Raw genomic sequence first — 14,052 nt, 5'->3', positions numbered from 1 at the left:
TATCATGAGTCAGTATTGGCAAGCTAGCATTGGACATGTTTGAAAATGTTCACAAACCTCTGCAGCTCTTCTGGTCTATCACATGCTCAAAACCTTGGTTACAAATGCATCTATAAGACCCTTCCATGTTGACACAATTCCCATGTGCACAAATGCCAGAAATCAAGCACTCATTCTTATCTGAAACACAACACAGCATCATAACAACATTAGGGACTGCAACATTCCAAATTTGTTTTTATTTTAATATATACCACAGGGTTTTAATTAAATAATAACCAGAAAAAAACATTTTTTACATTTTCCAAGATTTTTTGTAAACAGTTATAATAACTTTTGTAATTATTAATACTATTCAATAAGTCTGACAGAAGTAGAAAGATGTATCAAAATTTTAGTCTCAAATGACAACACTACTGAGAAAAGAAAATATGTTGTCATTATTTGAACTGTACCATGAAACTTATAACATTATGTGTGCATTGATCCCATTTGGCAACATTATTTTTTGGATATGGCCAATGATTGAAGTCATCAAGCCAAGAAGTTTGCATCAGGAAATAACAAGTGTAAAAGAGGGTCTCTGTTGCTCTGCCTATTGTATGTCAACAACAAATGGTTCTGGCAACTACTCCATCACATAATCTACAGTTTATTTGTATTTCCTTCTCTTCCACAGTCACATCATTATCTTACATTTCTCTTTATGTGCATTGATTGATACTATGTTGAAGATTAATGAAAGCCTTCATTTATCCAAAATCACATAGTTAATTTTTTTTAGCTATGCTCACACAGTAGTGTACAGATGCTCTTAGAAAACATATGAAGACAACACAAAATACCACTTAAATGTTATAGACAGTAGGACCCCAACTGATTTCACTTTGCTCAGCTGGAGATACTGAAAATATGCCCTTGCCTCATATAGGGGTTGGGGGTGGGAGACGTCGACTCAGACCATGAGAGGCCTGCGTCGGGTATTTTCATGCCTTACAAGACGCAGATTGGCAGAAGGCGCAATCTGCCTCATATAGAGAACACATTAAAACACTGATAAGACCATAAGATATAGGAGCCGAATCAGGCCATTTGGCCCATTGAGTCAATTTTCCTCTCAGCCCGTCTTCTCCCTGTATCCCTTCACACCCTGACCATCTGTCAAAATCTTCCCTAAATAAACATACAGATTTAGCCTCTACAGCTGCCTGTGGAAAAGAATTCCACAGATTCGCCACTCCCTGGCTAAGGAAATTCCTCATCATCGTTCTAAAAGGATGCGCTTCTATTCTGAAGCTGAGTTCTAGACTCTCCCACCATAGGAAACATCCTTTCCACAGCCACTCTAGTCCTCTTGAAATGAATGCTAACACTGCAAATGCCTTTCTTACTACAGACTCAACCTGCAAATTAACTTTTAGGGAATCTTACACAAACACTCCCAAGTACCTTTACACCTCTGTTTTTTGTATTTTCTCTTCATTTAGAAAATAGTCAACTCTTTCATTTCTTCTACCAAAGTGCATGACCATATACTTCCCGACACTGTATTCCATCTGCCATTTCTTTGCCCATTCTCCTAATCCAGCTAAGTCCTTCTGTAGTCTCTCTACTTCCTCAAACCTACCTGCCTCTTCACCTATCTTCATATTGTCTGCAAACTTTGCAACAAAGTCATCAATTCCTTCATCCAAATCATTGACATGCAACGTAAAAATTTTCGGTCCCAACACAAACCCCTGTAGAATACCTCTAGTCGCCAACCAGGAAAGGTTCCTTTTATCCCTACTCTTTGCATCCTGCCAATCAGCCACTGTTTTATCCATAGTAGAACCTTTCCTGTAATACTGTGGGCTCATAGCTTGTTAAGCAGCCTCATGTGTGGCACCTTGTCAAAGGTCTTCTGAAAATCCAAGAACACATCAACCATCTCTCCTTTGTCTAACCTGCTTGTTAGTTCTACAAAGAATTTTCCAACAGTTTTGTCAGGCAAGACCTTCCCTTGAGGAAACTATGGTCTATTTTATCATGTGCCTTCAAGTACTTTGAGTCCTCATTGTTAATAATCGACCCCAACATCTTCCCAACCACTGAGGTCAGACTAACTGGCCTATAGTTTCCTTTCTTCTGCCTTTCTCACTTCTTAAAGAGTGGAGTGACATTTGCAATTTTCCAGTCTTCCAAAAACATTCCAGAATCTAGTGATTCTTGAACGATCATTACTAACGCCTCCACAATCTCTTTAACCCCTTCTTTCAGAATCCTGGGGTGTATACCATCTGGTCCAGGTGACTTATCTACCTTCAGGTCTTTAAGTTTCCCAAAAGCCTTCTTTCTAGTTATGGTAACCTCACACACTTCATGACCCCTGACAGCTGGAACTTCCACCATACTCCTAGTGTCTTACACAGTGAATACTGATGCAAAATACTTATTCAGTTCGTCCGCCTTTTCATTGTCCCCATTACTCCTTCTCCAGCATCCTTTTCCAGTTGTCTAATATCCACTCTCACCTCTCTTTTACAATTTTTGTATCTGAAGAAACCTTTGGTACCCTCCTTAATTTTATTGGCTAGCTCTCTCTTTTCTTTACCTTCTCTTCATTATCCTCCCTTCATTGTTTTCTTCAAACCTTCTTGTCATTAATAATAGTTGTCAGTCCTGAATTCTACCAAGCTAGAAGCCATTTTAAAATAAAACAAGGTACTGCATATAGGTTATTTTGGAAAAAACAAACTCATGGTATAGGAGATAACATGGTATGGGAGCAATGGATGGAAGATTAGCTAGGTAGCAGCAACAGAGAGAAGGCATATATCACTATTTTTCTCTGGTTCATAAACTGTAACAAGTGCTATGGCATAGTAATTGGTGCTGGGCCCTTAATTCTATTTTATAATTTTTGTTTACTTGGATAGAATTTACTTGCACAGAGCCCTACAAGAGTGGACATGGTGAGGACGTTTCCATTCATGGGAGAGTCTAGGATTCAAAGAATAGTTTCAGAATAAAGGGGTGCCCTTTTAGAATAGAAGCGAGGAGGAATTTCTTCAGCTAGTGAGTGGTGAATCTGTGGAATTCATTGCCAATGAAGGAATGTGAAGGCTAAGCTATTGGGTGTATTTAAGATGAATTGGTTTATTATTGTCACATGTACCAATATACAGTGAAAAACTGGAAGCCATCCATACAGATAATTGCATTTTCACACTGAAGGAGAATCATAGAAATCTACAGCACATTACAGGCCCTTCAGCCCAACAATGTTATACCGAGCATGTAACCGACTCTATAAACTACTTAGAATTTCCCTACCACGTAGCCTTCTATTTTTCCAAAGGGTCTTTTATGAAACTTAGAATTTGCCTCTACCACTGTCGCTGACAGTGCATTCCACACACCACCACTCTCTGTGTGAAAAACTTGCCTCTGACATCACCTCTGTACCTACTTCCAAGCACCTTAAAACTATGCTGCCTCGTGATAGCCATTTCAGGTCTGGCTATCCGCACGATCAATGCCCCTCATCATCATGTATGCCTCTAACAGGTCACCTCTCAATCTCTGTCACTCAAGGGAAAAGGCCAAGTTCACTCAACCTATTCTCATAAGGCATAGAACAAGAAAAAAACAAGAACAGAATGCAAAATGCATTCTTATCTCCTTACCTGCCCATCACTTTCCTCTGGTGCTCCTCCCCTTACCCTTTCTTCCATGGTTTTCTGTCCTCTCCCATCAGACACCCACTTCTCTAGCCCTTTATCTTTCACCAATCAACTTCCCAGCTCTTTAATTCACCCTCCCCCTCTCCCAGTTTCACTTATCACCTGCCTCCTTGTACTTCTTCCTCCCCTCCGTCCACTTTATTCTGACTTCCCCCCTTCCTTTCCAGTCTTGAAGGATCTCAACCTGAACTATCGACTGTTTACTCTTTTCCATAGGTTCTGCTTGGCCTACTGAATTCCTCCAGCATTTTGTGTGTGCTGCTTTGGTTTTCCAGAATTTGCTGATTTTCTCGTGTTTTGAATGCAGAATGAATTAGAACATAGAACAGTACAGCACAGTACAGGCCCTTCGGCCCACAATGTTGTGCCGACCCTCAAACCCTGCCTCCCATATAAGCCCCCACCTTAGATTCCTCCATATACCTGTCTAGTAGTCTCTTAAACTTCACTAGTGTATCTGCCTCCACCACTGACTCAGGCAGTGCATTCCACGCACCAACCACTCTCTGAGTAAAAAACCTTCCTCTAATATCCCCCTTGAACTTCCCACCCCTTACCTTAAAGCCATGTCCTCTTGTATTGAGCAGTGGTGCCCTGGGGAAGAGGCGCTGGCTATCCACTCTATCTATTCCTCTTATTATCTTGTACACCTCTATCATGTCTCCTCTCATCCTCCTTCTCTCCAAAGAGTAAAGCCCTAGCTCCCTTAATCTCTGATCATAATGCATACTTTCTAAACCAGGCAGGCAGCATCCTGGTAAATCTCCTCTGTACCCTTTCCAATGCTTCCACATCCTTCCTATAGTGAGGTGACCAGAACTGGACACAACACTCCAAGTGCGGCCTAACCAGAGTTTTATAGAGCTGCATCATTACATCGCGACTCTTAAACTCTATCCTTCGACTTATGAAAGCTAACACCCCATAAGCTTTCTTAACTACTCTATCCACCTGTGAGGCAACTTTCAGGGATCTGTGGACATGTACCCACAGATCCCTCTGCTCCTCCACACTACCAAGTATCCTGCCATTTTCTTTGTACTCTGCCTTGGAGTTTGTCCTTCCAAAGTGTACCATCTCACACTTCTCCGGGTTGAACTCCATCTGCCATTTCTCAGCCCACTTCTGCATCCTATCAATGTCTCTCTGCAATCTTTGACAATCCTCTACACTATCTACAACACCACCAACCTTTGTGTCGTCTGCAAACTTGCCAACCCACCCTCCTACCCCCACATCCAAGTCGTTAATAAAAATCACGAAAAGTAGAGGTCCCAGAACAGATTCTCGTGGGACACCACTAGTCACAATCCTCCAATCTGAATGTACTCACTCCACCACCACCCTCTGCCTTCTGCAGGCAAGCCAATTCTGAATCCACCTGGCCAAACTTCCCTGGATCCCATGCCTTCTAACTTTCTGAATAAGCCTACCATGTGGAACCTTGTCAACTGCTTTACTAAAATCCATATAGATCACATCCACTGCACTACCCTCATCTATATGCCTGGTCACCTCCTCAAAGAACTCTATCAGGCTTGTTAGACACAATCTGCCCTTCACAAAGCCATGCTGACTGTCCCTGATCAGACCATGATTCTCTAAATGCCTATAGATCCTATCTCTAAGAATCTTTTAACAACAGCTTTCCCACCACAGACGTAAGGCTCACTGGTCTATAATTACCCGGACTATCCCTACTACCTTTTTTGAACAAGGGAACAACATTCGCCTCCCTCCAATCCTCCGGTACCATTCCCGTGGACAACGAGGACATAAAGATCCTAGCCAGAGGCTCAGCAATCTCTTCTCTCGCCTCGTGGAGCAGCCTGGGGAATATTCCATCAGGCCCCGGGGACTTATCTGTCCTAATGTATTTTAACAACTCCAACACCTCCTCTCCCTTAATATCAGCATGCTCCAGAACATCACCCTCACTCATATTGTCCTCACCATCATCAAGTTCCCTCTCATTGGTGAATACCAAAGAGAAGTATTCATTGACGACCTCGCTCACTTCCACAGCCTCCAGGCACATCTTCCCACCTTTATCTCTAATCGGTCCTACCTTCACTCCTGTCATCCTTTTTTTCTTCACATAATTGAAGAATGCCTTGGGGTTTTCCTTTACCCTACTCGCCAAGGCCTTCTCATGCCCCCTTCTTGCTCTTCTCAGCCCCTTCTTAAGCTCTTTTCTTGCTTCCCTATATTCCTCAATAGACCCAGCTGATCCTTGCTTCCTAAACCTCATGTATGCTGCCTTCTTCCTCCTGACTAGATTTTCCACCTCACTTGTCACCCATGGTTCCTTCACCCTACCATTCTTTATCTTCCTCACCGGGACAAATTTATCCCTTACATCCCGCAAGAGATCTTTAAACATCGACCACATGTCCATAGTACATTTCCCTGCAAAAACATCATCCCAATTCACACCCACAAATTCTAGCCTTATAGCTTCATAATTTGCCTTTCCCCAATTAAAAATTTTCCTGTCCTCTTTAATTCTATCCTTTTCCATGATAATTATAAAGGCCAGGGAGCGGTGGTCACTGTCCCCCAGATGCTCACCCACTGAGAGATCTGTGACCTGACCTGGTTCATTACCTAGTACTAGATCTAGTATGGCATTCCTCCTGGTCGGCCTGTCCACATACTGTGACAGGAATCCATCCTGGACACACTTAACAAATTCTGCCCCATCTAAACCCTTGGAACTAATCAGGTGCCAATCAATATTAGGGAAGTTAAAGTCACCCATGATAACAACCCTGTTATTTTTGCACCTTTCCAAAATCTGCCTCCCAATCTGCTCCTCTGTATCTCTGCTGCTACCAGGGGGCCTATAGAATACCCCCAGTAGAGTAACTGCTCCCTTCCTGTTCCACCCATATTGACTCAAAAGAGGATCCTGCTACATTACCCACCCTTTCTGTAGCTGTAATAGTATCCCTGACCAGTAATGCCACCCCTCCACCCCTTTTTCCACCCTCTCTATCCCTTTTTAAAGCACTGAAATCCAGGAATATTGAGAATCCATTCCTGCCCTGGTGCCAGCCAAGTCTCTGTAATGGCCACTACATCATAATTCCATGTATGTATCCAAGCTCTCAGTTCATCACCTTTGTTCCTGATGCTTCTTGCATTGAGGTACACACATTTCATCCCTTCTACCTTACTGTCTTTACACCGTTTATTCTGCTTCTCTTTCCTCAAAGCCTTTCTGTATGTTAGATCTGGCTTTTCTCCATGCACTTCTTTCACTGCTCTATTGCTCTGGGTCCCATCCCCCTCGCAAAATAGTTTAAACCCTCCCGAACCATGCTAGCAAACCTACCTGCAAGAATATTGCTCCCCCTCAAGTTCAGGTGCAACCCATCCAATCTGTACAGGTCCCACCTTCCCCGGAAGAGATCCCAGTGATCTAAAAATTTAAAACCCTGAATTGTTACAGGGACATTAAAAGTGCAGTGCAGGTAGATAATGAGGTACAAGCCCATAACATAGTAGATCGTAAGGTCAAGCATCCATCTTTTCGTTCTAGGGGTCTGTTTTATAACCGGGATAGAAGCTGTCCTTAAGCCTATTGATATGTTCTTATAATTTTTTTTATCTTCTGCCAATGGGAGCAGGAAGTCATAGAGAAGTACAGCACAGAAACAGGCCTGTTGACCCATCTAGTCAGTGCCAAACCATTTAAACTACCTAGTCTCATTGACCTGCAGCTGGACCATTGCCCTACTTACCCATGTACCTATCCAAACTTCACGTACATGTTGAAATCGAGCTCACATGCACCGCTTGTGCTGGCAGCTCATTCCACACTCTCACAACCCTCTGAGCAAAGAAGTTTCCCCTCAGGTTCCCTTAAACTTTCCACCTTTCCCTCTTAAGCAATACCTCTAGTTGTAGTCCCCCCCATCCACAGTGGAAAACACCACCATACATTTACCCTATCTATATCCCTCGTAACTTTGTATCTCTATCAAATCTTCCCTCAATCAGCTACATTCCAAGGAATAAAGTCTTAACCTATCCAATCTTTCTTTATAACTCACATCTTCCAGTCCCGGCAACATCCATGTAATTTTTCTTTATACTCCTTCAACCTTATTTACATCTTTCCTGTGGGTAGGTGACCAAAACTGCATACACTGTGCCAAATTAGGACTCACTACTGTGTTATACAACTTCATCATAACATTCCATCCCTTGTACACAATACTTCCATTTATCAAGACCAAAAGCTTTCTTTACGACCCTAACTACCTGTGCCGCCTCTTTCAATTAATTATGGGAGGAGGAGGATTGTCTGGGGTAGGTGTGTTCTTTTAGTATGTTAGCTGCTTTATCGAAGCAGCAAAAATATAGACAGTGTCCATGAAGGGGGTGGGGGGTGGTTTCCATGATTACGGAGCTGCGTCCACAACTTTTCTGCAGTTTTTTGCAGTCTCAGGCAGAGCAACTACCTTACCAAGCCATAAAGTGTCTAGACATGATACTTTTTATGGTGTTTCAGTAAAAATTGGTGACGGTCATAGGGGTCATGCCAAATTTCTTTAGCCTCCTGAAGAACTAGAAACACCAGTGAACTTTCTTGGCCTTGGCATTTATGTGGTTGAACCAGGACAGGTGATGACCACTCCTAGCAAGAGCAGGTGTGCTGCCTCCCCTCCTTGTTCTGCTGTTTTGATGAACAGCTCTTTTATTTTGTTGACAATGAGGGACAGGTTGTCATGACATCATTCCACAAGGCCACCTTCTTCCTTCCTATACCCCAACTCATTGTTATTTGAGATCCGGCCCACTTTGGAAGGTGCTGTCATATGCAAATTTGAAGATGGAATTCGAAATAATCTGTCTACCCAGTCCTGGTGTATAGAGAGTAAAGTAGGAGGCTGAGAAAGTAGCCTCGTGGAGACCCAGAGCCCACACAAGGTGGAGAAGTTGCTACCTACCTTCACTGATTTTGTCAGTATCTCAAGAATCCAACTATGAAGGGAGGTATTGGGTCCCAGATAAAAGAGTTTGGATATGAATTTAGACCATAAGACATGGGAGCAGAATTAGGCCATTTGGCCCATTGAGTCTGCTCCACCATTCAATCATCGCTGATCCTTTTTCTCCCCCTCCTCAACCCCATTCTCCAGACTTCTCTCCATAACCTTTGATGCCGTGTCCAATAAAGAACCTATCAATCTTTTCCTTAAATGCACCCAATGACCACACCCCCACAGCTGCATCTGGTAACAAATTCCACAAATTCACCTCCCTCTGGCTAAAGAAATTTCTCTGCATCTCTGTTTTAAATGAACACCCCTCTATTCTGAGACTGTGCCCTCTTGTCCTAGACTCCCCCACCATGGGAAACATCCCTTCCACATCTACTCTTTCTAGGGCTTTCAACATTCGAAATATTTCAATGAAATCTCCCCTCATCCTTCTAAATTCCAGCAAGTACAGACCAGAGCCATGAAACGCTCCTCACATGCTAACCCTTTCATTCCCAGAATCATCCTTGTAAATCACCTCTGGACCCCACCAATGCCAGCACATCTTTTCTAAGATGAGCCCAAAACTGTTCACAATACTCAAGGTGAGGCCTCAACAGTATCTTATAAAGCCTCAGCATCACATCCCTGCTCTTGAAATGAATGCTAACATTGCATTTGCTTTCCTCACCACTGACTCAAACCCACAAATTAATCTTTAGGATGTTCTGCACAAGGGCTCCCAAGTCCCTTTTCATCTCAGATTTTTGGATTTTCTTTCCATTTAGAAAATAGTCTGCAGATTTATTTCTACTACCAAAGTGCATGACCAATCACTTTCCAACATTGTATTTCATTTGCCACTATCTTGCTCATTCTCCAAATCTGTTTGAGTCTCTCTACAGTCCTCTTGCCCCTCCAACAATCTTCGTATCATCTGCAAGCTTGGCAAAAAAACCATTTATTCCATCATCTAAATCCCTTATATACAGCATAAAAAGCAGTCCTAACACAGGCACCTTCGGAAAACCACTGGCAGCCATCTAGACGGGGATCTTTTTATTCCTTGTTGCTGCCTCCTACCAATCAGCCAATGCTGTAACCACATTAGTAACTTTCCTATAATAAATTTGCTTGGTACCTTGGTATTTAATGAGGAGCTGCAGCCAATAAACTACTGTATATTCTACAGTAGGTAACTTTACTGTCAGATGTTCTGGAGAAGATACAATAAGGTCTTTTACGAGATTCATGGATAGATACATGGAGCTTAGAAAAATAAATTTCTAAAGTAAGTACATGCACAGCATTGTGGGCCAAAGGGCCTGTATTGTGCTGTAGGTTTTCTATATTTCTATGTAAGAGTGTACAGCCAGGTAGATGACATCTTGCATAAACTTGTTTCAGCAGTAGGTTCAGGTTGTCTGGGAGGCTGCAGTTGATATGTGCCATGATCAACCTCTTGAATTATTTCATGATTGTCAGAGCCACAGAGCAGTAGTCATTAAGTTTCATTTCCTTGTTTTTCTTAGTTACCACGACGATCATGGTCTTGTTAAAGTAGGTGGGAACCTCAGATTGAAGTAGAGGCATCTGATTAAAGGCAACAATGGATGGGTTCTTGATTGGTAAGAGGGTTTAAGGTAGTGGGGAGAAGATAGGAAAATGGAGTTATGGGATAAATGTCCTCATTCTGCTCCTATATTTAATGGTCTTATGGTTGAAGGTACAAAAGGTATGTTTTACTAAAGTTGCTGATGAAAAAGACAGATAAAGAAATTAAGTTATGAAGAGGGCATTCACAACTATAAATGGATATATCAAATAAGAAAATGAGGAAAAGATAGATAAGCTATATTTAAGTCTCCCTAGTCTCTATGACAGGGAAAGCCTTGTCAGGATCTTCTGAGTGGCTGAAGGGCTATGCCTAAATTGCATTTGAATGTTGTCTATCCAGAAGCACAGTATAGAAACTCTAAAAAAAAAAATCAGAAATAGTACCAATTACAATATATAGGCTTCACATGCAGTCACTTATTATTTTCTAGCTCTTGCTTCAACATTTCCCCTTTATCTTTTAGTTCAGATGAAAGTTTTCAATCCAAATCATCAACTATCTATTTTTCTCCACAGATGCTGCTTCACCTGCTGAGTTCCTCCATCAGTTTGCTTTTTGCTCTGTTTCATTCCTATGGATTTTAGTTATCAATTACCACTTTGCACAAATGTCTTGTCTGTTGAATTTATAATTGTAAATCTATTTCTCCCGTATCCACCTCTAAGCCAAGCATTCAACACTCTGATCCTATTGACCCAATTCCCATTCACATAATATTAAAAAATTCTTTTATGTTCTGCTTCTATATTTGGACTGTAGCCAGTCATACTCTTTCCTCCTAGCCATCTTGTCTATGGAAGTCCAAACTAAGCAAGTTCTAAATGTACATTATCAGATTTCAGGATTTTAAAGGAATTGGGGAGATTAAAATAGGTCAGGAAAATGGTGTTTAAAGTAGATAACTATAATGTTGAATGATGGAATAGATTTAAGACTTAGTACCTATTTTGTGTACTTCTCTTCACCTGCCTATCACTTCCCCCAGCGCCCCTTCTCCTTCCCTTTCTCCTATGGTCCACTCTCCTCTCCTTTCAGATTCTTTCTTCTTCAGCCCTTTAACTTTTCCACCTATGATCTCCCAACTTCTCACTTCATCCCCCCTCCCTCCACCCACCTGGCTTCACCTGTCACCTTCCGGCTTGTACTCCTTCCCCTCCCTTCACCTTCTTATCCGGGCTTCATCCCCCTTCCTTTCCAGTCCTGATGAAGGATCTCAGCCCAAAATGTCAACTGTTTATTCCTTCCCATAGATGCTGCCTGACATGCTGAGTTCCTCCAGCATTTTGTGTGTGTTCTTGTGGACCTCAATGATATTTAAAGAATATTGCATTTAAAGACTTAAATTAATTAGATCAACAGAATGAACTCAGTGAACATTGGATGCCTTGAAATTGCAGGTCCCATGTGTGCTGAGTCAGCTATCTTCACTTGCGCAGTTCTTGATAGTTATTTATTCAGCACCCTCACTGAATGTCATATAACTGAGCTGTTCTTCCATTATCAGCTCTTTCCATACAATGGTCAAATTCAAGCTACTCTGTCTCACCAGAAGTGAGTGCACTTGTGGTATGCTCATCTAGGGTATGCACATGAATGCAATCTCAGAGTCAGTATCTGTAGAAAGAAAGTAACAACTTAAAATAAAGTCATATTCTATTTCAACTGTCTAATAGAACCCTTCAGGAGCTGTACAGACAAAATTCTTTACATTGGCTATGAGGCAAACTGCCCAACAGATGTTAAAGCTTCCAGTTCCATGTCTACTCTAAAAATTCATCTTTCAATTTTGGCCCCTGTTTATAAGTGGCATTTATCTGTTGTGACATAACAACAGTCTGTTCAAGAGTGATGCAAGTTGAACAAGTGCATTCTACTGAACCTGTGAAACCATGTAATGCTAGGGTGTTCATGGTTGAAGGTTGGGAGCTTTATATAATCTGAACAATTGAATTTAAACTCTCAGGCTCTAAGTGATAAGATTTGATAAAGTGGACACAATTATTCCACAAGAAGTAATTAAGCGTCAAGCAGTGAATTTTATCATTTAATTCTACATCATCTCTAACTTGCATTCCATTCATCACACTTATCAGTGTTCTTTCAGACAGAACTGCTGTGCTGTTATGCCATCCAGCCAGACCAGAGAGCTGTTTCAGGTTTAGCTGAACTGCCTTAGAACTTCACCTCATGAAATAGAACTCAGTACTCCATATTCTTGCTGAGTATCCCTTGCAATATCTATAAATAAGCTGGTAACATGTGGAGTCATGTGCAAAGGCATAATGTCCATAGCTGCACCAGTACTTTCCATCAGCTCAGGAAGATCCAGAGTCTTCACAATCACACTGGGTTTTTCACCTCTTCCAGTAACACTTCCTCCTCTCCCTCTTGCTCTTGTTAAATAGAAGGGACCCTCCTATATTTCTCTGAATTTGTCCTTGCTATAGTGATAGTTAGAGAGAGAGAAAAACTACATTAATATGTATGTAGGTTGTTATATAAAATAGGGACCAGCCAGTAATTGGCTGAGGGATAAGAAATGATCAAATGCCCTATAGAAATGCACCTGACCTTGCAAAGACAGTCTCAGTAACTTCAGAAGCACGTGGCTGCCCCACTACATGTCATAAACTGATCCGTCTTTGTCATGGCTGGACATCCACCACTGAGATGGCAAAATCTGCAATTCCTAGCAAATCTGACTGATAAACATAATGTGTACATTCGTCCTTGCTGCAGTTGTTGCTGGCAAGAGTGTGAGGGATCATGTGACATGTAATTGAATTTGTACTTATGACACAGCAAACATGTTAATGGAATGAGTGATAGATCATGTTACATCCTTTACAGCATACAGAGTGTTTTATTCATGTCTAAGGTGATTGAAGGTGTAGGAGGCTCTAGATAGAGGCAGTACCTTTGATATCTGGCCGCTGCACTCTACCTTGTAGGGTGGATGGGCATCACTGGTCCTCATCCTTCTCACATCTGCCACCATATGGCACACCCCGATACACTGCTTCAGCTGGCGGGTTAAATGACGTGAGGAGGTGGTGTTAACACAGCACCACTGGGTGAAGGATCTCGTTGACAAAGTCACTGACCAGAGCGGATGAGTTCCCTGAAGACCTACAATGACCACGTGTTTGAGCCCAGGGCGAGCCACTGAGTTGGAGAACATTGGCTGTGGTCTGGCCTGGAGAAGGATGGGCACTATTAGGTCTCACCTGCCCAAGACACGCAACATGTTGGTTGAACATAGCAACAGACCCCATGCTAGATTGGCACAGCCTGGGTCACCAAGGACTGCACCATCCATTGCACACCAGAGCAAAGGTGTTAAGTATGCTACTGGTGAAATCTTACCACAGAAGATCCGTGAGAGAGACTACATCTCATAAGCCACATGGAATGTGTGAACACTTGTTCAAGCAGGGAAACTGCAGGAACTCGCATATGAGCTGGAAAAATATACCTGGCACATCGTGGGACTCTGAAGTCAGGTGGAAAATCCTTAATGAACATCTTATTGAGGCAGGCCATATACAGTGGAGAATTTGACAAACATGCCAATGGTGTAGGATTTCTTGTTAACAAGAGCATCAAGAACTCAGGACTCTGGTGCCTCTCAGTATCCAGCAGGCTTATATCCATCGGCCTTAGAGCAGCACCTTTCAACATCACAGAAATACAGGCCTATGCACCAACAACTGACTAT

The 14,052-nt window shown here is 42.1% G+C and overlaps 1 protein-coding gene across 4 annotated transcripts in view; it reads right to left on the bottom strand.

Moving 5' to 3' along the window:
* The window catches only part of LOC134344379 (latent-transforming growth factor beta-binding protein 2-like), a 510,939-nt gene that overhangs the window by 157,693 nt on the left and 339,194 nt on the right, over positions 1-14,052 (bottom strand). For all 4 annotated transcript variants that reach the window (XM_063044071.1, XM_063044078.1, XM_063044088.1 and 1 more), the window contains one exon: positions 58-180. In XM_063044071.1, the coding sequence (XP_062900141.1) occupies positions 58-180 (123 nt within the window). The remainder of the gene's footprint in view (positions 1-57; positions 181-14,052) is intronic.

This window comes from Mobula hypostoma, chromosome 1 (assembly GCF_963921235.1).
Source record: "Mobula hypostoma chromosome 1, sMobHyp1.1, whole genome shotgun sequence".
NCBI lineage: Eukaryota > Metazoa > Chordata > Chondrichthyes > Myliobatiformes > Myliobatidae > Mobula > Mobula hypostoma.
Note: the sequence above shows the minus strand (reverse complement) of the source record. Positions and strands in the feature narration are given on the sequence as shown.